Source organism: Serinus canaria, chromosome 11 (assembly GCF_022539315.1).
Source record: "Serinus canaria isolate serCan28SL12 chromosome 11, serCan2020, whole genome shotgun sequence".
Classification (NCBI taxonomy): domain Eukaryota; kingdom Metazoa; phylum Chordata; class Aves; order Passeriformes; family Fringillidae; genus Serinus; species Serinus canaria.
This window is the reverse complement of record NC_066325.1, coordinates 20,582,074-20,606,704: the sequence shown is the minus strand read 5'-3', so window position 1 is coordinate 20,606,704 and position 24,631 is coordinate 20,582,074. Positions and strand designations below refer to the sequence as shown.

The window sequence follows — 24,631 nt, the reverse complement described above, 5'->3', positions numbered from 1 at the left end:
TGCGGAATGCGCGCAGAATTCCTCCGCCGGGCCATGTAGTCCCTCTGCGCCGCTCTCCCAGACCGTACTCCTCTCTCCCCGGCCGCCGTTGCGCCAGGGCCGCATTTTCGGAAGCGGCTCGGGACAGCGCCCGCCGCGGCAGCTCGACTGTGCCCCGGACTGCGTGCGGGCAGTGCTGGAGACTGGGTACGGAGAGTGCCGGCTATGAGGATCACTCCGCACGCGATGAAGGCTTGCGGCCGCCGCGCGCCATCTTGAGTGACCGAGCTGCGAAGCGGCGGCTGGTGAGTCGGGCCGTGGGACGGGTGAGCAGGGCTGTGGGGAACGCTCGGCGTCCGAGAAGCTGACGGGGAGCCTTCCTTCAGGGTCTCCCGCAGCCCTGGGACTCGCTTCTGGGACCTGCTCCGCTCGTGCTGTGGGATGTTCTCTCGGTGCCGCCTAGTTGGGGAAGGAGAGGGATTTCTCCCCTCAGGTGCAGCTGCGCCGGTGGAGCTCATGCAAGGCCTCCTGCGCATTGTCCGAACTGTCCCTGGGCATTAGGCCAGACGCGGCGAGTCTCGCCGAGCGGCTGGTGTGGCTGGCGGCCGTCCCGGCCGCCGGAACAGGTCATGGCTCGGTCCGCTCTGGGCGGTGGAGCCGCCGGCAGAGAGGGATGGGGAGGTGAGATGCAAACCGAGGTCTTTCTGTGTGCTGTCTTTTAAGGAAGCGTTTCCTTGATGAACGGTTTTTGATAAATAATGTTGGAGTTTGCTTTCTGTAGGGTTAATAAGTTGAACTGGTTCCTGGGAGACTAAGCCTGTGTTCAGTAGGCAGGAAGAGCGTGGGGAATGTGAAACGGCAATTTCTTCCTTCTGATGACGAGATTGCTACAACCTTAGTTTCTAATAGTCCTCGAGTTAATTATATATTAATTATGTTGTGTTTCGATAGGACAGAGTTGGGCTTGGCTCTTCAGTTGACTTTTCCATTTTTAAAAAAATGTCCAATAAGTTTCCTTGAAGTTCTAAGGCCAATCCTGTTGGTCTTGGTGAAGTGCAGGGTTATGAAGTGGGAAAGGTAATAATAAGGACTCGAGGTTCAGTCACTTATATATAACTAGATTCAGGATTGGCAGACCGGGGCTTGTTTATTTGGGGAATTTCTTGGCCTCCCCCGCAGAAAAACAGTGTCTGGTAACAGACACTGACTGACAGTTCCTGGTTCCAGTGACTATCTCTCTTCTCTACAGAAAGTGTTTATCATGTTGGGCTCTGGGTTCAAGGCAGAGCGCTTGCGAGTCAACCTGCGCCTCGTCATCAATCGTCTCAAACTACTGGAGAAAAAAAAGAGTGAGTGTTAAGGGGGTAGGTGGGACCCAGGATACTTTTGGGGCTCAGGAGACTTGAGAAGGTATTTCTGAAGTGGGGGGTACTTTCATGGGCTAAGTATGGAGTAGCTTTTTGCTCTTCCTTGCTGGACCCAGGCCTTACAACCTGCCCTGGTGCACAAGGAGCTGGAAGAGCAGGCTGGTCACAGTGTAGCCTCTGCCCACCTTCCTGGCAGCTGTTGGAGTGCAGTTTGTGGAGTGGTAGCTAACAGCAAACATTTGCGGGCTATGTGTCCTAACAGCACAGTGGAGAACTCCCTGGGTGCTGTGGGAGATCCTCCCCACCTGCCCTGCCCTGACACAGGTCAGGTGTGTGATCCTGGTTAACTCTGTAGGGAGGTTGTAGGTACAGGAGCGTTTCCAGCAGCCTAAAGTCCATGAGTTAAGTGTGCTCGGACCTGGACATGAGAGCTCTGCCAAGCTGTGCCCGAGTGTCTCATGCTGCAGAGGTTAGAGGAGAGAACCTGGTGGTGGCTGTATGTGTGATGGGGGCTTGTGGGCGGTCTGGAGGCAACAGCCTAGGCCAGCACAGTGACCGGGCTCGGGATGTGTGCTGCAGCTGAGTTGGCCCAGAAGGCAAGGAAGGAGATTGCAGATTACCTGGCAGCTGGAAAAGATGAGCGTGCCAGGATTCGTGTGGAGCACATCATCCGTGAAGATTACCTTGTGGAGGCCATGGAGATCCTGGAGCTGTACTGTGATCTGCTGCTCGCCCGCTTTGGCTTGATCCAGTCCATGAAGTAAGCTCTGGCTGAGAGGGTCCTGGACTCAGGGGCACTGCTGGGGGCAGGTCTGGTGTACAGAAGGGCATCCGTGTTTGTCTCTCCAGAGACCTTTTCTTCCCCATGTGCGGGAGACTGTGGAGCCCAGTGCATAGGATGGGAGCTTAAAGGCTGAGCAGATTGAGGGCAGCAAAGGCTGGGTGCACAGGGTAAAGAGAGAATTGTTTTCTTTGGTTGTAGGGAGCTGGATTCTGGCCTGGCAGAGGCAGTATCGACGCTGATTTGGGCTGCACCACGCCTCCAGTCAGAAGTGGCCGAGTTGAAGATTGTGAGTAGGGTTGCTTGAGGCATGCTGCACACGCAGGGTGGGGGTGATGCTTCCTGATGCTGATGGAAGCCTTTGTCTTAGATTTTATATCAGAGGATTTTATGGGCTCTGCAGATGGAAGTCAGATGTCCTTGGAGCATCTGGGTTGGCTGCAGCTGCTGAACTGGAGTGCTCAGTGGGAAAAATGAGGGAGGGAGCTGAGTGGATGTGAGGTTTGAGGTGGGAGAAAGCAGGGGTGTGCATGTTCTAGAGTTTCTCTCCTGCTGCAGGTTGCCGATCAGTTGTGTGCTAAGTACAGCAAGGAGTATGGGAAGCTGTGCCGGACAAACCAGATTGGGACCGTCAACGACAGGGTAAGGAACTGGTAGAACTGGCAGAGCAGCCACGCCTGCCGAGGCTTGCTGTCGCTTGGGCCCATGGCTAGTGGCTGATGCTTGTAGTCACTCTGGAGCACAGCAGGTGCTGTGCAGCCAAGGCCCACCTGCATTGGAACATGGTGCTTAGGCCCCAGGCGGGGAGGCTGTGCTCTGCTGGTTTTGGATGGGGAAGGTAGAGCAAATAGAGCCCTGGCTAATGGTTCATGCCTGCAGCATGTTGTACTGGGTGGAGGGGCCTCCCCAGGGCGGCCTGCTCCTCCTCCCTGGCTGGGATGGCACTGGTACAGAGCTGTTGGGTGCTCCATTGCCCTGGCCCTACTAAGTCTCTCCACCCTTGTGTTCCAGCTGATGCACAAGCTGAGTGTGGAAGCACCACCCAAGATCCTGGTGGAGAGATACCTCATTGAGATCGCAAAGAACTACAATGTGCCCTATGAGCCTGACTCAGTGGTGATGGTGAGTCAGCCCCAGGATGTGGCATTGCAGTGAACTGGGTAGTCCTTGTGCTTTGGTGTCTTCTAGACAGCCCTCGCATAGCATGATCCTTCTTCCTTCATGCACTCCTGTGGCATGTGGCAGTAGTTACACATGCTACAGCCTGGTTCCCGTTCTGTTTCCCATTAATACCACTGTATAGCTGGTTCTGTTCTGTTGTGTATTCCCATCTTGTCCCTTGACAAATGCTGCATCTAATGTGTACAGAGGGCAGTGATCATAAGCAATGTCTTGGTGAGCAGAATTCTTCCACCCTTTCCAGGCTGAAGCCCCGCCAGGTGGAGAAGCAGATCTAATTGATGTGGGCTTCACGGATGATGTGAAGAAGGGTGGCCATGGAGGGGGCGGAGGTGGTGGATTTACAGCCCCAATGATAGGCCATGATGGGTTAGTACCCATGCCCGTGATGATGCCTATGCCCATGCCAACAACAAATCCACCCTTCTCTTATCCACCTCCCAAGGGACCGGTAAGTTCCTGGGCTTTTTGTGTTCCCTTTTCCTGTGAAATACTCCTATTGTGGTGCTTAGCCCTGTGCCTGCCGACTGTACCTGTTAGCTCAGTGTGTCAGAAGGCCATGTTCTCCATGTGAGACTGCATGGAATGGAGGCTGTTGGCAGTGCAGCTGAAGCTTCATGTTGCATCTTGACTGTGGAGGTTCCTACCCCTGTTCTCCAGCCAGCCCTCTTTGCCTTCAGGGAACAGAGGAGTCCAGACTTAACTCCTCAGGCAGTCTTCTGACTGCCAGACTTTTGTCCAGGAGTTGGAGCTGCACTTTGAAGTTGGTAGGCTGGTAGTGTGCCAGGATTCAGTCGGGGAAATCAGGTGAGTGTTGTGGGGTGGGAATAGCGCAGAAAAATATGGAAGAGCCCTGCCTGCAGACCTGCAGGGGGAGAAGACTGAGCCAGTGGCTCTTGCAGATGATTTGTTGTAAGGGTGGAAGGTGGAAGCTGAAAAGAACTCCTCCATTCTCTGAATTAAGTAATTTACAGGATATCTGTGTAGACTGGAGAGCAGAATAGTAGGATGGCTTTGAGTCTTAATGTGGTCCCAGTAGTGCTGAAGTACTTTTTGTGGAGAATCTTGGCCAAGTATCATCAGCTGGCTGTTGGCCCAGGCATAAACATGCTCAGGGCTTGTGCCAGGTCTGGGTCCTTGAGGTGCTGTTGTGTGACAAATGAGGGCAACTCAAAGCCTTGTGTGAGCCAGAAACCTCGTTCCTATTCTGCAGTACTGCACACAGGACCAGAAATGGCAGAGTATTTCCTTTATTGGCCTGGTGCTTCTTGTGCCTTGAAAGATGAAATGTTTACCTTTGCTGGTTCTTTAGAATTACCCACAGTCCAGTTAGCTGGGTCTGCCTGCTCCAGGTGACTACATCTGTCTTAATACTTGAGAATCTCTTCCTTGTAAGCATAAACTCTTACCCACTTGAATACGTGCCTGCATTTATCTAAGAATCTGCTTCCCGTGACTCCTGTGGCAGCTGTAGGTGTGTGGCGTCTCAGATGGGTAGTGTGCTGCATGACTGATCTCTCTGTACAGGAGAACTTCAGTGGCCTGCCAGTGGGGACCTACCAGCCTTTCACTAACATCCACCCACCACCAATTCCGGCCAACCCACCCACATACGAGTCCGTAAGTGCCTGAGATTAATGGCCATTGCAGGCAGCAGAAGGATCCTCAGAGTGCAGTGGTAGCCACAGAGAAGGGAAATGTTTGTAAAGTATTCTGCTGCTAAGCTTTTGAGCTTTTGGGTGGAGCTGGCATTGCTTGCTGCTGTAGTGAATCACTGAGTGCACATGATGGAAGGATGACTTGTGGAGAGAAGTTCCTCATTCAGCTCTGTGCTTTGGCTGCAAAGGAAAGCCAAGATTTCCCTTGCTGCATTGTTAAAGTGGTGTTAAACAGTTAATAAGCAGAATCCACAAATTCTGGTTTTTGCAGTGTGAAGGGTTTATTACCTTGAGTCGGTTTAATTATGGCTTTTGAGCTAATTAACAGCCTGGATTACAATTTTGGCTGACCCAGATGCTGTATGTTTAAAGACTCTTCCTTTCACAGACTTTCCTCAGTCCTTGGGGACAGCAAAGCAGAGGCTGGAGACTTGCCTTTCCACGCTTGTCTCTGGTTTTGTTGCTGCAGTTTGTCATCATGCCTGCCACTCTGCTTTTGGTGACATGCTGTTTGTTTTTGCATTATCCTGAGTAGGGAGGAGCACAGTTGAGCATTATGGGTGCTGACACTTTTGTGTTCTCTCAGGTGTAGCAGTGCAGGTGAACTGGGTAGGAATGGGTATTGAGGGCTGCAGCATGCAGGGAATAAGAAATTTTACTGGCACAGCTGCATGTGCCATGTCTTTTTCCCAGACAGACCAAGACCAGAGATGGGTCATTTCATACCCTGCTGCTAGTCACAAGGGCCAGTCAGTGGTTTATGAAGACAGCAAGGAGCTGTGAAGACGTGGACGAAGGGGGCGGTGTTTTCTCACTGGTGGCCTTTTTAAATGCTTCAAACCTGATAGTGGATGTGCTTGATTGATCCAGTTCAGAATATGGTCAGTGAAGCTACTTTGGTTGACAAGAGAGGGAAAGAGAGGCATGTTGTTCCAAAGCCATGGCTGCCTGCTAGGGGTGGGGAGGAGTGTGCACTGATCTGCTGGAGCTGTGCTTCTGAGCTCTGCTTGTGTGCTGGTGTGACTGTGCCTGGTGGGACAGAACTGCAGTAACTGAGAGTCTTTTTCAGATTGATGAGCCTAATGCTGACAAGGATGCTGCTGCACTAATGCCTGGTAAGTATGTTGGGGTTTGGAAAACCTTGGATATTGGGGTCTGTTCGGAAAAACCCACTGGTACTGCCTGTTGCTGGAATCTGTTCCTTTTTGGGGCTCCGTGGCATCGTGAGTGTGTGTGTGCTGATGGGGAGGTACAGTGATACTTCTCTTATAAACAGGGCCTGAGCCCAAGCCAGAAGCTTCTCCTAAACCAAGAGCTGGAGCTCCTAATACCTTTGATAACTTTGTACTGCCTGAATTGCCGTCTGTGCCAGACACACTGCCGACAGCATCTGCTGGCGCCAACTCTTCTGCCTCAGAAGACATTGACTTTGATGATCTTTCACGGAGATTTGAGGAGCTGAAGAAGAAAACGTAAAACTTCCTGGGCTGCAGGAAGGAGGGGGAAGGAGCTGTGACATCTCCTCTCTGAAACAGACTCCCTTTGAAATTAGTTTCCTGTATTAACCTCCGATGAACATGCTCTTCTTTTTGAGCTGTCTTCCTGCTGTACTTACACCAAGTGCTGCCGCTTTCCTGATCTTTGCCGCTCCAGGAAATGAACTGTGAGGAATGTTGTGAGAGTGAGGCAAGGAAGAGCACCTGTCAGTCTGGGTTGCTGTATGGGGAAGCTCTGCATGATGTTCTGGGCACTGTTCCTGGCTGCCTCCATGGTGGCTCTATGCCTGCCAGCAGAGGCTTTCTCTTGGGGAGCCCTCACTGCTCTTCATGGCGTTCTCGGTGGAGTCCATTTGCAGTTTGCAGAAGGGTAGTAGTATCTGCCTGGGCCTGTTGGGTATGCGACTAGCCCCACAGAGGGCATAAGCTAGACCAGGCTCTCCTACTGCCTCGGGGTTTTGATGCTGTGCTGAGCAGCTATGGCCCATCGAGGGCTGGGGGCGAGGCACGGAGGGTGGTCTGATGGGATACGCAGCAGCACCTTGTTTATCCTACCCGAGTCGCGGGCGAGGCATCCCGGGACTGTAACGTACCTATTGGTGACACTTTACAGCTGTGCCCGCGGCCGTACTCTCACGTCCCTTTCCCGTCCCTGTCCGCTTCCCGGCGTTCCCGCCTCTGCCCCTCCTTCAATAAAGCGCGGGCCGGCCCTCGTTAGCACCTCTGCTGCGCCGCTACTGGCTGGAGCGGTACGGCCTCCGCCAATCACAGGGGAGTCCCCCGGAAGCGTGTTGGCCTGAGCGTGATGGCGGCGCCGCTGCGCGTGAGCGGCCGGGGCCCCGGGGCGCCGTGGGGAGCCGGAGCAGTTCTGGCGGGGCTGCTGATGGGACCCTGGGGACCCCTGGCCTTGGCTGGTGGCGGCTGCGGCGGGCAGTGCCGGGGTGGGACGGAAAGGGACGGGTGGTGTGGGATCGGGGCCAGCGCGCTGGGAGGGAAAGGGAGGGGATGGGCTGAGGACGGTTGCCGGTGGGGGATCGTTGCTGGTGCACTGCTGACGACCTGGTACAGGGACGGCTGCGGGCGCTGGCGCTGGGAGGCTGCGGGCTACTCCTGGGATCGGCGCTGGCGGCAGGCGACGAGTGGCTGTACGCGGCGGCGGTGATGCCGGCGCTCCGGGCGCTGCCTCCTGAGGCCGCCCATAGCCTGGCTTTACGCGCCGCCGCCCTCGGGCTGCTGCCCTCCAGCCGTCCCGACGGCCCCGCACTGGTGCGTCTCGAGGGCGAAGGAGGAGGGGGGAGCGCGGAGAGGTCGGAAGGGCGGTCAGAACAGAGGGGTAGGGGGTGGTGCGCAGGCGGATGGGTCCCGCCGCTCTCCGTGGCGGGCGCCGAGGGACCCTCGGGCAGGCACCCCACAAGGACACCCCAAAGGGCAGGGGAGGCGGCCAGCTCTGTCGGGAGGGGGACTGCAGTGAGGCCTTGGACGCGGTTCCTTGATTCTGTGGGCTCTGCCCCAGCCCCGCAGGAGGTGCGAGTCCTCGGGCAGCGATTCCGCAACCCATTGGGCCTGGCTGCTGGCTTCGACAAGCAGTGTGAAGCTGTGGACGGGCTGTACAAAATGGGCTTTGGCTTTGTGGAAGTGGGGACTGTCACGCCCAAACCCCAGGAAGGGAACCCGAAGCCTAGGGTCTTCCGGCTGGCAGAGGACGAGGCAGTCATCAACAGGTGGGATCTCAGGGCAGCTGCTCTGCAATGTCCTACAGTCTGCCCACCAGAGGGAGGGTGAATATTTGGGTGGCCCCACATCTTGGGAGCTTTGGTGGCTTTTGGTTGGATGTGCTGAGCAAAGCTGGAGAGACCACACATTTGCCTCATGTTTCTCACATGTCCTGTTCAGGGCTTGCAGACATAACCCAGCTTTGAACCCCCTCTGTCCTGGTGCAGGTATGGATTCAACAGCCACGGCCACGTCGTGGTGGAGCGCAGGCTGCGAGCCCGCCAGGAGACACAGATCAGGCTCACTGCTGGTGAGACAAGCTTGTAAACCTTTGCTCTTGGGGTCTGCAGGTTAGGTTTGGGCATCTCCCAGGTATCTGTAGGCCAGATGTGTAATGCCAGTACCCAGGCACATGAGCATCTTGGCTGGAGCAAGGGAAACTTGGACAGCAGGACCCTTTTGGTGCTGTAGTCTCACCCCTGGCCTTGTGACTAGGCACATTTCTCCTGCTGTTTTCTCTGAGATCAAACTCCACCTGCTGCTTTGGCCAGGATATGTCTGCTAGCATAGCCAAAGCCAAGAGGAGCCCAGTGGAGCAGGTCCTGAGGCAACCTCTGCCAGGCTGAAGGATGTGGTGCTGGGAGGTGCTGACTGGGGTGGCTCTGGTAATGCTCCTGTGGTTGCAGGACAGTCCCAGGCCCATCCTCGTGAAATATATGGGATATATATCCTTATCTTAACTTTAGCTGGTCCTGGGATGTCCTTTTTTGGGTGTTCTGGCCATTGGGTGGTGGTTGGTCCTGCTGCCTGGTTCAACTCTGTCTGGGTTCCAGCTGGGATGCCTCTTGGAGTCAACCTGGGCAAGAACAAGAGCTCTACTGATGCTGCAGCTGACTATGTGGCTGGGGTCCGGACACTGGGCCCTTTGGCTGACTACCTTGTTGTAAACGTGTCCAGCCCAAACACCCCAGGGCTGCGGGACCTGCAGGGCAAGGCTGAGCTGCGGGACCTGCTAAGCAAGGTAGGTGCCTCCCCCCAGCCAGCCCAAAGCACAACTAGAGCACTGGATGCATCCCATCTCCTGGCAGTAGCTGCACTGCTGCAGCCAGTGGATTTGCCCAAGCACAGGGAGGAATGGGGGTGGCTTTCCTGCGTGATGGGCAGGACCACTGAGATGTCCCTGTTAGCTGCTCTGGGCTGTACTAGGGCACTGTATCCCAGCAAAGGGCTCAGGAGCAGTGGGGCGTTGCCCTCTTCTTGCTCCTGCAAGAGGCAGCGAGCCATCCACCCCACAACTTCAGGCATCACTGGGGCCCTGTGCCAAGGGTGCCTTTCCTGTGTTTGGTGCCATGTAGAGGAGCAGGGCCTGTCCCTGTACTGCCTGTGGTAGAGGGTGTCCATAGCTCCTAGCTGGGGCAGGAGGCCTCTCACTGCCATGTGTTGCCACGTGCATCAACAGGTGCTGGTGGAGAGGGACCTGCTGCCCTGCAAGCGTAAGCCAGCCGTGCTGGTGAAGATTGCCCCTGACCTCACTGCACAGGACAAGCAGGACATTGCCAGCGTTGTCTGTGAGGTGAGGAAGTAAGAAGGGGAGGCCACCGGAGGCAGGACCATGGTGGTCCTGGCAAGTCACGTCTCAGAAGGGCACATGTGCCTGCAGCTCTGGCTACTATGGGGATGGTGTCCTGGGTTGGTCAGAGTCTGTGAAGGCCCATGTGTGCCACCCAGGCATTGGGTCACCCAGGCAGTGAGGGGCAGCTTTGTCCCCAGGCACGCTTTGGGTTATGTGCTGGGTGGTCCTGACCTGACAGGAGGGGAAAGGAAGGTTGGGCTGCTTGTGGAAGCTGTGTCCTCACACTACTGCCCCCGCAGCTAGGTGTGGATGGGCTGATAGTGAGCAACACCACGGTGAGCCGGCCCAGCAGCCTCCGGAGCAGGCAGCGCACGGAGCCCGGGGGCCTCAGCGGGAAGCCCCTGCGGAAGCTCTCCACACAGACCATCAGGGACATGTACGCTCTCACTCAAGGTCAGGGCTCTACAGGGCTTGGGGGCGCATGCTGGCATTGCCTCTGTCAGCCTGACCCTGCGCCCTGCCCTGCCCGCAGGCCAGGTGCCCATTATTGGTGTGGGTGGGGTGAGCAGTGGGCAGGATGCCCTGGAGAAGATCCGTGCCGGAGCCTCGCTTGTGCAGCTGTACACAGCACTTGTGTACCGCGGGCCACCGGTGGTGGGGGCAGTGAAGCGGGAACTGGAGGAGCTGCTGAGGTGAGTGGAGGCCAGGCATGTCCCCAGAGAGTCCCTGGTCCTAGCACAGCTCAGGACAGATGTGTGCTGGTGCCCAAGCAGTGGCAGCCCAGTCCTAGCACGCACTATCCCTTGGCTAGGGAGCAGGGCTTCAAGAACGTCATGGAGGCAGTTGGAGCAGATCACCGCTGCTGACAGTCTGCAGAATGAAGGTCTAGCTGGGAGGAGCCATGGCAGAGAGGGATGGGTGTGACAATTCCAGTGCTGGGCAGACTGGGACTGAGATGAGGTCCTGGTGGTTCCAGCTCCTGGAAAGGGTCTGCTGGGTGAAGCAGGGGCTGCACTGGTGGGGAGCAGGGACAGGACCTTCATGACAGTGCTGCTTTTTCTGGGCTGTGTTTTGGCTTCCCTGTGGACAGCAGAACTGAGTGTCAATAAACATTTGGCTCACCTGGTCCTGTGTGCTGCCCTTGGGACACCCCATGGGCTGGACGGATGCAGCTTAGCTCTCCTCATCTGAGCAGAATCAGCTCTCCATGTTGCTCTCCCTTTTCCTGGTGGGAGAAGCCACCAGGGTAGCTGAGCTCTGGAACGGACTGACAAGTGTATCCGGCCTCCCCTGGCAAAGACTGCTGCCTGAGGCCAGGCCCTTGGGCGGGAGGGAAGGCAGTGATGGTGCTGGGTGCCAGGACACAGCCGTTTTGGAGATGGCTGCAGTCATGTCCTGTCACTTGTGGAAAGGGCCTGATCAAAGGTGCTTCTGTCTGTTGGTTTTGTCTCTGGGATCTCTGGTGCTGACTTTTCCTTCACCCCGAGCTCACTGCAGTCATCTCGGGCTTTTCCTGAGCAACAGTTCGCCCTGCACGAAGCATTCCCTCAGCAGCCTCTCACACTCCACCCTGCAGAGCAAGATTGCACGACAGCACCTCACCAAAATTGTTTACGACTGCTGGGAAACTCGGCCCACTGGCTTCCTGTCACAGCTCGGCAGCTTCCCGGGAGCCTCTACCAGGCTGGTGCGAAGCAAGGTGGGGCTTTCTGTGCTCTTTCTGCTGGGAACCGTGCTGGCTGCAGGCACCAGGGGCAGGAAATCTGGAGCCCATGCGCTGCGCCAGGGCCAAGGAGGTAGTAAGAAAAGGGCTGCGGAGGCAGCCCCAAGCAGGAATGACCCGCAGGAGGGGACTGTTATGAGCTGTCCGTCCCGCTGTCCCCACCGCTATCCTGCGGTCCGTCCCGCCCGGCCTGGACTCCGCCCCGCTCCGACGTGACCACGGGGAGCCTGCGTAGACGGAAGTCCGCCCCGGCAGGGGGCGTGACTTGTCTGGCCTCTATGGTGGCGGCTCTGCCATAGACTCTGGCCGCCGTCTCTATGGTGCGCGGGGCTAGAGCGGCTCCTCCCGCCGAGCACTGTGGTGCGGTTATGGCGGCGCTCCGGGAGCCGGGTGACCGTCGTTGAGGGAGCTGCGGGGCCCGCGCAGCGCTGCGGCCACGATGGAGGCGAGCGAGGAGTCGCTGCATCGGCTGTCGGGGACGGGCCCGAGCGGCGAGGCGGGCGGGCTGGTACTGCGGGCGCGGGGCGCCGAGCAGCACGTCTTTAAGGCACCGGCCCCGCGCGTCTCCCTGCTGGGACTGGACGTGCTGGCGGCGCAGAAGCGGCGGGAGCGGCAGGAGGAGGCGGCCGGGGGGAAGCGATCCCGTGTCGCATCCTATAAGGACTGGGAAGAGGGCCGTGACGAGGCGGGCAGCGCCGAGGAAGAGGAAGAGGACGAGGCCAGCCGGAGTGACCGCAGAGCTCGCAGGAACAGGTGGCGTTTGCAGGGGGGCTCCGGGTGCCGGCGGTGGCCGCGTTCGGCCGGGCAGGCAGCGCAGGGTGGGCACAGTCGGTGACAGGCGGGGCTGCGGCCGCCGGTGTGGAGAGAGGGGGACTGTGGGGCGATATGGCACAGGCTGCAACTGGAGCTGTACGGGACCAGCCGAAGGGAGGCTGTTGCTCAGCGCTTCTGAGCATTTCTTTCTGCTCTGCCTGTCCAGACATTACCGCTCTGTCCACGTGGAGACACCTTCCTACACAGGTGGTGTAAGCGAGGAGTTCTTGGAACGCAGCCGGCAGCGGGAGAGGGAGCGGCGGGAACATGGGGTCTTTGCCTCATCCAAGGAGGAGAAGGACCGGAAGAAAGAACGCAGTAGGGATCGGGACCACGATCGTAAACGAGACCGTGGTAATTGCTCGGAGACCTTTGTGGTGCTTCTTGGTTTGGGTCTGGGCTTGTTCTTTGCCCTGTTTGTAGCCTTTACTAAGGTTTGTGGTGATTTTTGCAACAGACTTGGGAAGCCTGTTTGTGCAATAGGCACCTGTTCCTATTTTGTTTTTGCAGAGGAGCGGGACAGGAGTCATCACAGCAGATCAGAGAGGGATGGCTCGTCAGAACGGAGCAGCAGGAGGGGTGAACCTGAGAGCCCCCGACATCGGCCCAAAGGTGGGAGTGGGACCCGGTAAAACTCTTGTGTGAGATCTAACAGGGAGGGGCTTGGAGTTTTTTATGCCTGGAGTTACTTATGCTACCTGCTGTTTTTGCAGAACAGGGGTGGTAGAAAAGCTTGTACCTAATGTTAGTGGTTTAGACAAGCATAAAACTCCCAGCTCAGCTTGGATCTGGGAGCAATGTGCCAGCTGTGCATGTTTCAAACTCGGGCAGATCACGGCACAGTGGATTCTGTTTTGGGCCTGTGTGATTTAAATGTGATCCTTTGAAATTCCTTGGAATCACTAGGTCAGCCTCTTCTCTTAGAGGGAGGGCCAGTGGGTACCCTCTCTCCATGCTCCTTTCTTAAAAGATGTTAGGTGGTTCTGGGTGCCCAGGGCCGCTGCTTGAACAACTGGTGTCAAACCCCATCTCTTCTACCAGATGCAGCCACACCATCTCGCTCCAGCTGGGAGGAGGATGATGGTGGCTACAGCAGTGCCCATCGCTCACAGTGGGAGTCTCCGTCTCCCAGCCCTTCCTACAGAGACTCAGAACGTAGCCACCGGCTGCCGTCACTGCGGGACACGGACCGGCGGGAGCGGGACAGGTAGCGGTGCCTGAGGCTGTGCTGTGAGCTGTGGGGCTGCAGAGGGGACTCTGTGTGTGTGAGAAGGGTCTGTCTGTGGGCACCAGTCCCTCCCATCTGCTGCGTTTTCAGGTCTGTGAGGAGCCGGTACTCTGACAAGACGCCATTGCCGACCCCGTCATACAAGTACAACGAATGGGCTGATGACCGGAGGCACCTGGGGGCCACACCACGCCTGTCCCGAGGGAGAGGTGAGCAATCTGGCCTGAGCTGCCCCGGGGTGGGCAGTATGAAATCCTCTTTCCTGTGGCACAGAGTTGGGGTTTCCTTGGGAAACATTCTGGACTGTTGGGGTTTCCTTGGGAAACATTCTGGACTGTCTGGCTCACCCCAGGGCGGCGCACGGAGGGGGAGGAGGGCATCGTCTTTGAGACGGAAGAGGAACGGCAGCAGTGGGAGGATGACCAGCGGGTGAGTTTTTGGGATGGGCCGGGGGCTTGGGGCTGCCAGGCTGTGCATGGGGATGAGCAGAACTCAGTGCTGCACCTCTCTCTTCCCAGCAAGCTGACCGAGACTGGTACATGATGGATGAGGGCTATGATGAGTTTCACAATCCTTTGGCTTACTCCTCTGAGGAGTATGTGAAGAAGCGTGAGCAGCACTTGCACAAGCAGAGGCAGAAGCGGATCTCGGCACAGCGGCGGCAGATCAATGAGGTAAGGACAAGACGCAGGGCTGGCTGCTCTGAACATGTGGGGTTTGCTGACTCTTGAAAGATCCACTTGTTGAGCCCTTGCTCTCAGGTGGAGAAGGACACTCTTGGGCCAGGCTGAAGGAGTGCTCACAGGGAAACTGTGGTTGAGTTCCCCTGGAAAACCCAGCCTTGCAACTCCTGCATGGGCAGAATTGCCAATTGGAGTGGCTGGTGGATTGCAAGGTCCAGGGTGGCAGAAGTGCAGAGGACCATGCTCCTCCTGTTCTAAGTGCAAGATACATTACTGGGGCTGTCTGCTCTTGGCCCAGTGGATGCTGGGGACAGTTGGTCTTTTTACATGAGCAGGATGGCATCCAGGCTTCCTGATGTATTCTGACTGCCTTGCAGGCAGTGTCTATCCTGCATTTCCTTGGGGACAAACCTGTTGACCATGTGTTTCATGTGGGTAGTTTCCTGTACTCTACTCCTTCCAATTATTGTTCCTTCCCTTGTGCTTACTTTCAGGCTCACTAGGTTTGAACCATCCTATTGCCAGTGCAGAGCCCAGGCCCAAGCTTGATGTTCTAGTGTCATCTCTGTGGCTTTCTGTGGGGTTTCATTGGGTTTCTGATACGTTGTTTCCTGCAGGATAACGAGCGCTGGGAGACAAATCGCATGCTGACCAGTGGTGTGGTCCATCGGATTGAGGTGGATGAGGATTTTGAGGAGGATAACTCTGCTAAAGTGCATTTGTTGGTGCACAATCTAGTGCCTCCTTTCCTAGATGGAAGGATTGTCTTCACCAAGCAGGTAGAGACTGTGACTGAAGGCAGTGATGGCAGGGAGCCCTATATATGTGAGGCCTTTTTAGTAAAGCAATGCCTTTTCTTGCAGCCAGAGCCAGTCATCCCTGTGAAGGATGCCACCTCGGATTTGGCCATCATAGCTCGGAAAGGCAGCCAGCTGGTGCGCAAGCACAGGGAGCAAAAGGAGCGTAAGAGGGTATGCTGCAGCCCTGTGGCTTACTGCCTGCTGTACACGCTATGTAGTTCCTTAGAGCCTTGTTTGGACTCTGCAGCATTCAGGCTTTGGCAGCAGTGATGATAAGGAGGTCATATTTCTGTGGCCTGGGACATCTTAGCATCCCAGCTTACTGCATTGCCTCATAGCAGCTGCTGTGGTGTGATTTTCTTCGTGTCCCAAGGCGTTGCCTTGGGACATGAATCACCATGCATTTGAACATCTGGATTATGGGAGAAGGAAGCAGGTGGAACAATGCCAGGTCACTTAGGGACTGTCAGCGGGCAGTATGACAGCAGGATTTACCTTGTCATGTCTCAGCAGAAGAGTTGTGAGGAGAAGTGTGGGGTAAGGTAGCAGATTAGTTTTTGGGGGTGTTTTCTAGGAACTTTTTCTAAAGCTCACACAGTAGCTGTCAGGAAAGTACAGGTGTGTTCCTCGTACGTTGAAACTGGGCTGGATTTGACCTACTTAAATTATGAGTGGAATGGTGGTGGTAGCTAAACTGGTAGCAGAGATGGGAGAAAAGCCTGTTGGCGCTTGGCAAGGGCAGGAAGATTATCTCTGGTTCACATCTGTTTAGGTTTAAGTTCAAATTTAATGGAAGGGTCAGCAGCTGGAGCTATTTTATTAGGAGGCAGTTGGTAATTCTTTGCCTGAAGTCTCTGTATCCATCTCAGTGCCTTAAAATTCTGCTTCAGTTCATTTGGAAGAGGGGAACCTGCTGTAGGAGTGGAGTGTGTATTCTGCATTGGGGAGCTGGGGTACTAATATCCTTTTCTTAGTCTTAGGAGTAGGATTGGGGAAGAATTTTGTCTCTGTTTACTGTGGCAAAGTTATGCTGTTCTCTCTGCTTCTAGGCTCAGCACAAGCACTGGGAGCTAGCAGGCACCAAACTGGGAGACATTATGGGGATCAAGAAAGAAGAGGAGAAGGACGAGATGGTGACAGAAGATGGCAAAGTGGATTACAAGTAGGGGCTTGCTCTGAATCACCCTGCTCAGCTGGTAACAGGGGCTACGGGCATAGCAAAGCGTGTGGAGAGGCAGTTTCAGGACTTTCAGTGTTTCCTTAGAACAGAGCAGAAGTTTGCTGAACACATGAAAGAAAAAAGTGAAGCCAGCAGCGAGTTTGCCAAGAAGAAATCAATCCTGGAGCAGAGACAATACCTACCCATCTTTGCTGTACAGCAGGAACTGCTCTCCATCCTCAGGTATGGCTGCCGGGGCATCCCCAGGGCATTGGCCTATGTTTGGGAGCTCAGTTGAGGATCTGTAGAATCGTGACCATTGAGAAGCTATGCTCTCAGGAAACAAAACCCATTTCTTTGTGTTTGCTAGCTCTCCCACCTGAGTAGGATGATGCTTAGCTAGAGAACACAAAAGCCCTTCTTTGAAGGTGTATGAAGAAATACCTTTTCCTTTTCCTCAGAGACAACAGCATTGTGATCGTGGTGGGGGAGACAGGGAGTGGGAAGACAACTCAGCTGACACAGTATCTCCATGAGGACGGCTACACTGATTATGGCATGATCGGCTGCACACAGCCCCGCAGAGTGGCTGCCATGTCGGTGGCCAAGCGGGTCAGTGAGGAGATGGGGGTGCGTCTGGGGGAGGAGGTGAGTCTCAAAGGGAGTGCAGGGGTGCCAAGCCATGACAGAGAGTGCATGGGACTGTTGGAAGAGTGCTGGTATCTCCGCCCTGCCAGGTGGGCTATGCCATCCGCTTTGAGGACTGCACATCTGAGAACACAGTGATCAAGTACATGACAGATGGGATCCTGCTCCGTGAGTCGCTGCGGGAGGCTGACCTGGACAACTACAGTGCCATCATCATGGACGAGGCACACGAGCGCTCGCTCAACACTGATGTGCTGTTCGGGCTGCTCCGGGAGGTGAGTGTGATCCTGGGCTGTGACAGCAGCATGGGCCACATCATCTGGGACAGCCCTCCTCTGCCAGGACTAGGAGAGGGAAGCAGAGCTGCCACATCTCTGTCTGCACTTGACTGCTCTGGCATCCTGGTCCTTGGATCTGGGGGGTTAAGTTTTCTGTAATGCTACCAGAGTCGTGCTGGCTGAATGTCAGAACTGCCCATACAGAGGATTTTGCTGGATTAAGGTTTCCTGGACTGAGGTTGGAGGGTCTTTTTAACTGCACTGACCTGACCGTAGAGCATCAGTGTTCCCTGGCATGCGCAGCTAGTGCCTCTGGATTACAACAGAAGCTCTGTCCTGTGCCGTTGTCTCAGTAAGAATGAAAACAGCCCACAGCCATGCATAAATGTGCCTTCCATGTTGTTCCTTTCATTGCTTCCTAGGTGGTTGCCCGACGCTCGGATCTGAAGCTTGTTGTTACTTCGGCCACCATGGATGCAGATAAATTTGCCTCCTTCTTTGGGAACGTTCCTATTTTCCACATTCCTGGGCGCACTTTTCCTGTGGATATTCTTTTCAGCAAGGTATCCACTTTTGTGGATGGACATGCTGTTGGCAGGAGGGGGTTGTGACCTAGCTGTGCTGCACTCTGAGGGGGACAGGGTAGGAGTGGCTCTGGTGTGCTACAGTCTTGCACGTAGGACAGGGCAGGTAAGAATATTGGTCCATATTAACCTGGGCTGTGCTATTCAGACCCCACAGGAGGATTATGTGGAGGCTGCAGTGAAACAAGCCTTGCAGGTCCACTTGTCTGGTGCTCCTGGAGACATCCTCGTCTTCATGCCTGGCCAGGAGGATATCGAGGTGAGTTGGAAGAACAGGCACTATCCTACCCACTTGTTTCAGTCTGATGTTTTCACTCCTCTTTGTGTCTAGGTGACCTCAGAGCAGATTGTGGAGCACCTTGAGGAGCTGGAGAAGGCACCTGCTCTTGCTGTACTGCCAATCTACTCTCAGCTGCCCTCGGACTTGCAAGCCAAGATCTTCCAGAAGGTGCTGATATGTGCTTTGTGATTGGGGTGAGGACAGGGAGAACTGGAGCAGGAGACAGTACAGAGCAGGAGTGAGCGGTGTAGATATATGTTAGTATTGCATGTGGAGGGTGAGAGAAATCATGTACTCCACCCCACTTCCCAAGAGTCACCCCCGTCCATCTGCCACTCTGCACTCCTCCTCAGTGGAGCAGAGCCATGCCCAGGGGTGTGACTGACATGCAGCGTGCTTGCAGGCTCCTGATGGGGTCAGGAAGTGCATCGTCGCCACTAACATTGCAGAGACCTCACTGACAGTGGATGGTATCATGTTTGTGATTGACTCTGGCTACTGCAAATTGAAGGTGAGCCAGGGTTTTCTATACTGTCTGACTCTGGTTTCTGGGGTAGGTTGAGGGAGTTCTGAGGTTACAATCCAGCCTTTCTCTGACTTCTGTGTGATTTTCTTGTGCCCTGAAGGTTTTCAACCCCCGTATAGGCATGGATGCGCTGCAGATCTACCCCATCAGTCAGGCCAATGCCAATCAGAGGGCTGGCCGAGCTGGCCGGACTGGCCCCGGCCACTGTTTCAGGTAGGCATGTCACTGGTGTTCCTTTTGAATCCTCAGCTTGGCATCAGGTTATGTAGATCTTTTTCTCACTGGAGCTGTTCATTATCTTGAATTTTGGTGGGGATGTGGGCAGTAGGCAGGCCTGAAGGCCTTCTTTGGACCCAGTCCTTCTGCAGAGAAAAGGATGTGCTCCACTTTCTTCCTGTGCGCATCTTCACTTGTGGCTGGTCTGCCCTGGATGCCATTGGGATAAGAACAAAGCCAAAGGCCTTTCCCAGACTATGCTGTGAGACCAGGGAAGGGCTGTGCTTGGTCATGAGCTGTGCTGCAGCCCAAAAACCCCAATGTGATGGGGAGACCCCACTTTGGCTGGGCTACTAGTGCCTCCCCAGGGTCCTGCTGTTGGGTGCAGGGTTGCTGCCCTGTGCCATGCTGGGCTGGCCTGGGCAGAGGCTGGCGATCTGTAAGGAGCACAGTGGCCAAACAGGGGGAGCATGCTCTTGGCCTCTCTTCCCAGGCTCTACACCCAGAGTGCCTACAAGAATGAGCTGCTGACGACCACGGTGCCTGAGATCCAGCGCACCAACCTTGCCAATGTAGTGCTCTTGCTCAAGTCCCTGGGTGTGCAAGACCTGCTGCAGTTCCACTTCATGGATCCGCCCCCTGAAGACAATATGCTGAACTCCATGTACCAGCTGTGGATCCTGGGGGCCCTGGATAACACAGGTATTGGCAGCTGGGGTAGGCTGCCAGCCCATGGAACTGGGGCCTGCCCAGCTGCTGATCAGTGATCCCTGTTCTGTTCCTGCAGGTGGTCTGACCTCTACAGGACGCCTCATGGTGGAGTTCCCACTGGACCCTGCACTTTCCAAAATGCTTATTGTCTCCTGTGACATGGGTTGCAGCTCTGAGATCTTGCTTGTTGTCTCCATGTTGTCTGTGCCTGCCATCTTTTACCGGCCTAAGGTACGAGATGCTGCTGTTCCAGCAGCTCAGGGCCCTTCCCTGCCCTTTGACTAGCTCATGTTCTTTGCTTACCCTTCAGGGCCGAGAGGAGGAGAGTGACCAAGTGCGGGAGAAATTTGCTGTTCCAGAGAGTGATCACTTGACTTACCTAAATGTTTACCTGCAGTGGAAAAACAACAGCTATTCTACCCTGTGGTGCAATCAGCACTTCATCCATGCCAAGGCCATGCGGAAGGTGAGGCTGTGGCTGTAAGGCCTGGGGGAGGCAGCCTTGTGCAGAAGAGGGATCTGACCAGCACACACCTTTACAGGTGCGGGAGGTGCGTGCCCAGCTCAAGGATATTATGGTGCAGCAGCGAATGAGCCTGGCATCCTGTGGTACAGACTGGGATGTTGTCAGGAAGTGCATCTGTGCTGCATATTTCCATCAGGCTGCAAAGCTGAAGGTGAGAGGTGTCTGAGCTGCCTGGGGGCTGCAAGACCCTACCTGGGAACAGGTGGACTAAGCACATTTGTCTTTGCAGGGCATTGGGGAGTATGTGAACATCCGCACGGGCATGCCCTGCCACCTGCATCCCACGAGCTCTCTGTTTGGCATGGGCTACACACCAGACTACATTGTGTACCATGAATTGGTTATGACTACCAAGGTGAGCATGAGCTGAGGGCTAGCAGGAAGGGTGATGGGTGCTCCAGGGGAGATGGGAGGGCTTTGCTGTGAGACCGAGATCCGTCTGAGTAGCAGATACCAGCCTTTTCCATCTAGACCAATTAGACATGTTTGTCCTTTCCTCCATTATTTTTCTCTGGCTTCTGTGGGATATGTTTGATCCCCTTTGAGGTCAAATCCGACCCGTAGCAGCTTCTGAGGCCAGGAGGAATTGTCTGGAAGGGGTATGGTCCCAGCCTGAGAAGTGGGGGAGGAATAGAGCTGCTATGGCTCTGGGAATGGTGCCTAGGCCCCAAGGATGCCATCCTGCTATCCTAGTCTTTTTGTCCCTGCAGGAGTACATGCAGTGTGTCACTGCTGTGGATGGTGAGTGGCTGGCAGAGCTGGGCCCTATGTTCTACAGTATCAAACATGCTGGCAAGTCACGCCAGGTAAGTATTCTGTCCTGGATGAGCTGGCAGACTGCAGGCTCTCTGCATTCTGCTGCTGTGTGTGTGTGTTTTGACATGAAGGGAGCAAGCCTGTGGGCCTGCAAGGAGTCTGCTGTCCCTGACCTGCTGCTGCCTTGCTCCAGGAGAACCGACGCCGTGCCAAGGAGGAGGTGTCTGCCATGGAGGAAGAAATGGCTTTGGCAGAGGAGCAGCTGCGTGCCCGCCGGGAGGAGCAGGAGCGCCGTAACCCACTGGGCAGTGCAAGGTGCGTGATAGCACTGCCTGCCCATGGCTTGCCTGTGTGGAGTATCTCAGCTTCCATTGGGGAGTTCTGGTGCAGGAAAAGGTTGCATTTTCATTAATTGCCCTTGTCCTCTTTGACAGATCTACTAAAATCTATACCCCTGGGCGAAAGGAGCAGGGGGAGGCCCTGACGCCACGACGCACCCCAGCCCGCTTTGGTCTCTAAGAAGGCACAACCTGTTGCTTTGAGGCTTAAGGAGGCGCCCACCTACCCTAATCAATGTATTCTGAGGTCTCTACAGCTTGTGGCCCTGGAAGGCCTTGGTGCTTGGCACTAATTTTATTACAGAACAGAAAGAATTTTATTTGTTTTAAAGGTTGTCAGTCTAATCCTTGCTTTGTTTTGCACTGCTTCTTGTCCTGGAAGAGGTAGCTCTCGTAGCTCTACCTCCTGGTGGAGGTAGCTCTGCAGAATCATGCAGGGCTGGTGCTGTCAGGTTGTTGCCCTGTAGAACTTGGAACAGGGCACAAAATTAAAGTGACCTGGAGGACAAACACACCCTGTCCCTGTTTTGAGCTGGCCCATCCCTTTGCAAAGGCAATTCTCCCACAGCCCATGCCCTGGACAGGCATCTGGTGCCCATCTATTGCTGCACAGCTGGGACCATCGGCCCAGCCCTGTTTCAAGCCAGGCTGTGCCAGGAATTCTGCTCACTTTTTCAGTTGCTTATACTTGGGCTGCTCACTTTTTCTCCTCTTACATCTTGCATAGTGTGTCTTGAATGCCTGTTTGTATCTTGCACCTGCTCTGTCACCTTGCTGAGCTCTTCCTTAAGGAAAGCCAGCTCCGAGCTCTTCCTTAAGGAAAGCCAGCTCCACCTTGCAGACAACCAGCTCTTCTTCTCTCAGAGCCAGAGTTCGCTCACTATCCAGGTGTAGCTGCTGCCAGTGTTGAACTAGGCTGCTCAGTTCCTGCAGCTTCTGGACAGAGTAGGTCTGCCCATGGCACAGTGAGAGAGACAGGCTGAGCACAGGCTCCTGGTCTTTCACAGAAGACTTGAGACTTCTTTACCTCCTGTTTGCTTTGCTCCTTGAAGGTCTGCATCCTCCTCAGCTCCCAATGAAGCTGTTGCCTGTGTGTCTTGTAGGCTGCAATCTTTTCCGCCTGCTTGGTGCTCTCTTGCCGAGCTTGGGCCAGCTCTGCCTGGAGGTTCTCCATGTCCTGCACCTGCAAGCAAAGCTGTGGGGCAGGGAGGGTGGCTGGCCGTGGCTGAGCCTCTCCTGGAGGCAGGAGAGAGGTCTGGGACTGAGGCTGCTTCCCTGTCCTGTCCTACCTTGCCCTCACGTGTTGCTGCAGCTCTGCCACTTTTCTGTGTAGGCCTTGGATGGCCTCATTGGTTCTGCTGAGCTGCTGCAGACTCTGTTTCTCCTGGGCTTGGGTGGCTCCCAGCTGCTCCTGCAGCCGGGCTGGGCTGTACTGCAGGCCTTGACTCTGCTCCTGTGCCCCCAGCTGCAGAGAAGACAGTGTCTTGGGGTGTTGGCTTTGTGCTGTGTGCCCTGCCCTGAGCACAGCCCCAGCTGCCCTCTGTGAGCTGCAGGATGCTCAGGGCTGGCTGGGCACCAGCTGTGTGAGGTGCTAGGGGCAGGTTGGCCTTGTTGCCTCCCATCCTGTCCCAGGGTTTCTGGGGGAAGGGGAGCAGGGGTCAGCCTTGCAGTGTGGTTGTCATGGCTCCTGTGCCCCCCCCTGCTGTCCCCCCCTTGCTCCTAGGCTTGGTGTAGTGGCTGGGGGGCTGCTGGCACTGACCTGCTTGAGCAGCTCTCTGCTCTCCTGTGAGATATCGTGGCTGGTGTCAAAATCACTGTGGGCAGCCAAGCAGGAGGTGACCTCTGTCTGCACTGCCTGGTCCTTCAGGTGGAGGGGTGCATCACTGACCTGTGAGTGCCCAGCAGGGTGTGGGATCACCCTGTGCCCCAGTTATGTAGAGCTGAGGCTGCAGAAGGAACCTTTCTGGGACAACCCATGGACACTGGACTGTTGGGCAGGGCCTGTGACAGAGGAATGTGGCCTGCACCAGGTGCGAGGCAGGAAGGCTGCTGACTTCTGGCCCTCTGATCTCCGTGCAGTCCCCACAGTACCCTCCCTGTTGTGGACACCCAGGAGCCCTGGAAAGCCATCTCTGGTCCCCGACCAGTGGCAGAGCATGGACACAGGGAGAATGGTGATCCCAGCTCATTGGCAAGGTTGTGGGCTGCAGCAGTGCCACCAGTCCTGGGACAGTGCCCCGGGTGTCAGTAGGGCTGTTAGGGTCTGCATAATTCTAGCTCTGCTCAGCTGGGTAGACTGGGCTGTGCCAGCCAGGCTTGCCTTGTGCCTCAGCTGCTCTGTACAGGTGGTGCTAGAGCCACATGTGGCTGGCAGGATGTTCTCTACCCTCCCCTGGGGGGTCACCAGGTGTTTGCACAGGCTGTGGGGCAGGCATGGTGCCTAGCCTGTGGTGGAGTGGTAGTGGGGGACACATGCAGCTTGGTCTGTGGCCGCTGTGCCAGCACTGGTACCTTGCCCATCAGTGCCTGGAACTGCTGCATCAGAATGATCAAGTCTTGGTGCTCTTGCTCCACTGCACACTCCTGGTCCTGCAGCTGTTTGTGGTTTGTGCCCCTGCAGAAGTCCAGGTCCAGCTGCAATGCCTGTATGGTGGCTAGCATCTCAGCTGTGTCCACATCTTCCTGCTGTGTGTCCTGGCATGCTCTGGGCTCCTCCTGCTATGGCTCCAGTACCAATGCTTGCCTTTGGCCCTAGGACATGGCATGAGCAGCATCTGTCCAGCTCACCACTGTAGCCAGCCCATCTTGCAGCTCCTGTGTGGGCAGGCACTGGGGCTGGACACTGCTGGCAGTCATAGTATTGTGCAGAGCAGCAATGGCCCGTGTTGCCAGCGGGTGTGTGCAGTCCTCCCCTACCGGCAGCACGGACACATGCGTGTGCATGTTCTGACAGTTCCTTTGGGCTCACAAATAGCCAAGCCCCTGACACCACTAGCCCTCCACACTGCAGTCAACTGTGGTCACTGTGGGAAATATGGCAGTGGGACCAGTGCAACCACAGGAGGACCCTGAGTCCTTGTGCTCTCCCCAGCCCTGGGGAAGAGGTGTCTGGTGGTGCAGGCAAGGGCTTGTCAGGGCCTCGTGTACTACCTGGCCACCAATGTGTGGCAGTGCAACCAGTGCCTGGGTTGAACATATGGTTGGCACTGGTTGGGCTGCCAGGCCTCTGTCTTCTGCTGAAGCTGCTGGATGGAGCTGGTCAGCTCTGGTGGTGTTTCTTTTGTCCCTGGCAGATCTCTAGGGCAGCCTTCAGGCTGATCCTGAAGTGCAGGAACCTCCCTGGATGTGCCAAATTTTGGCCACACTCTCACTGTTGGAAGGACCATAAGCTTTCCCGCAGCCCCAGACAACCCTTAGTCCCATCGGATGTCACTCAGCCCTGCCTGGGGCAGCCCCACCCTCCCCATGGTATTGGCGCTGCCACTCCCTGTCTGAGGAGCACCTGCTGCCAGCAGGAGAAACCTAGCCTGGGGCTCCTGGAAAAGCAGGGCAGAGCTGTGTGGGGCTGAGCCCTCTCCTCAGCAGCGCCTGGTCCTACTGCTGCCCACAGTCCTCA

At 55.8% G+C, this 24,631-nt stretch overlaps 3 protein-coding genes across 7 annotated transcripts; all 3 read left to right on the top strand.

Annotated features, from left to right (window-relative positions):
- Positions 1–6: 6 nt before the first annotated feature.
- IST1 (IST1 factor associated with ESCRT-III) lies at positions 7–7,180 on the top strand. Of its 2 annotated transcripts, XM_050978938.1 has the most exons (11): positions 192–284; positions 366–660; positions 1,229–1,328; positions 1,926–2,106; positions 2,329–2,416; positions 2,686–2,769; positions 3,139–3,249; positions 3,551–3,757; positions 4,834–4,926; positions 6,034–6,079; positions 6,241–7,180. In XM_050978938.1, the coding sequence occupies exons 3-11, from the start codon at positions 1,241–1,243 to the stop codon at positions 6,438–6,440; spliced, it is 1,098 nt and encodes a 365-aa protein (XP_050834895.1). In that variant the 5' UTR covers positions 192–284; positions 366–660; positions 1,229–1,240; the 3' UTR covers positions 6,441–7,180. The 2 variants fall into 2 exon arrangements, with proteins under 2 accessions (XP_009089048.1, XP_050834895.1); XM_009090800.4 differs by lacking the exon at positions 366–660 and having other exon boundaries at positions 7–284.
- Positions 7,181–7,200: 20 nt separating this feature from the next.
- Positions 7,201–10,872, top strand: DHODH (dihydroorotate dehydrogenase (quinone)). 3 transcript variants are annotated; one of them, XM_009090945.4, is made up of 9 exons: positions 7,239–7,283; positions 7,529–7,726; positions 7,982–8,181; positions 8,401–8,483; positions 9,007–9,194; positions 9,633–9,746; positions 10,046–10,199; positions 10,279–10,438; positions 10,558–10,872. In XM_009090945.4, the coding sequence occupies exons 1-9, from the start codon at positions 7,266–7,268 to the stop codon at positions 10,610–10,612; spliced, it is 1,170 nt and encodes a 389-aa protein (XP_009089193.1). In that variant the 5' UTR covers positions 7,239–7,265; the 3' UTR covers positions 10,613–10,872. The 3 variants fall into 3 exon arrangements, with proteins under 3 accessions (XP_030083298.1, XP_009089193.1, XP_030083297.2); XM_030227438.2 differs by lacking the exon at positions 7,529–7,726 and having other exon boundaries at positions 7,201–7,283; XM_030227437.2 differs by lacking the exons at positions 7,239–7,283; positions 7,529–7,726 and adding an exon at positions 7,290–7,401 and having other exon boundaries at positions 7,974–8,181.
- Positions 10,873–11,010: 138 nt separating this feature from the next.
- Positions 11,011–21,350, top strand: DHX38 (DEAH-box helicase 38). 2 transcript variants are annotated; one of them, XM_050978935.1, is made up of 26 exons: positions 11,011–12,222; positions 12,449–12,633; positions 12,793–12,894; positions 13,324–13,489; positions 13,601–13,719; positions 13,863–13,939; positions 14,029–14,184; positions 14,811–14,972; positions 15,057–15,164; positions 16,043–16,155; positions 16,258–16,395; positions 16,614–16,800; positions 16,890–17,075; positions 17,501–17,641; positions 17,811–17,921; positions 17,994–18,110; positions 18,346–18,453; positions 18,569–18,681; positions 19,178–19,386; positions 19,472–19,626; positions 19,706–19,861; positions 19,938–20,072; positions 20,151–20,276; positions 20,632–20,727; positions 20,871–20,992; positions 21,112–21,350. In XM_050978935.1, the coding sequence occupies exons 1-26, from the start codon at positions 11,909–11,911 to the stop codon at positions 21,194–21,196; spliced, it is 3,687 nt and encodes a 1,228-aa protein (XP_050834892.1). In that variant the 5' UTR covers positions 11,011–11,908; the 3' UTR covers positions 21,197–21,350. The 2 variants fall into 2 exon arrangements, with proteins under 2 accessions (XP_050834892.1, XP_018770291.1); XM_018914746.3 differs by having other exon boundaries at positions 12,449–12,636.
- Positions 21,351–24,631: the final 3,281 nt, after the last annotated feature.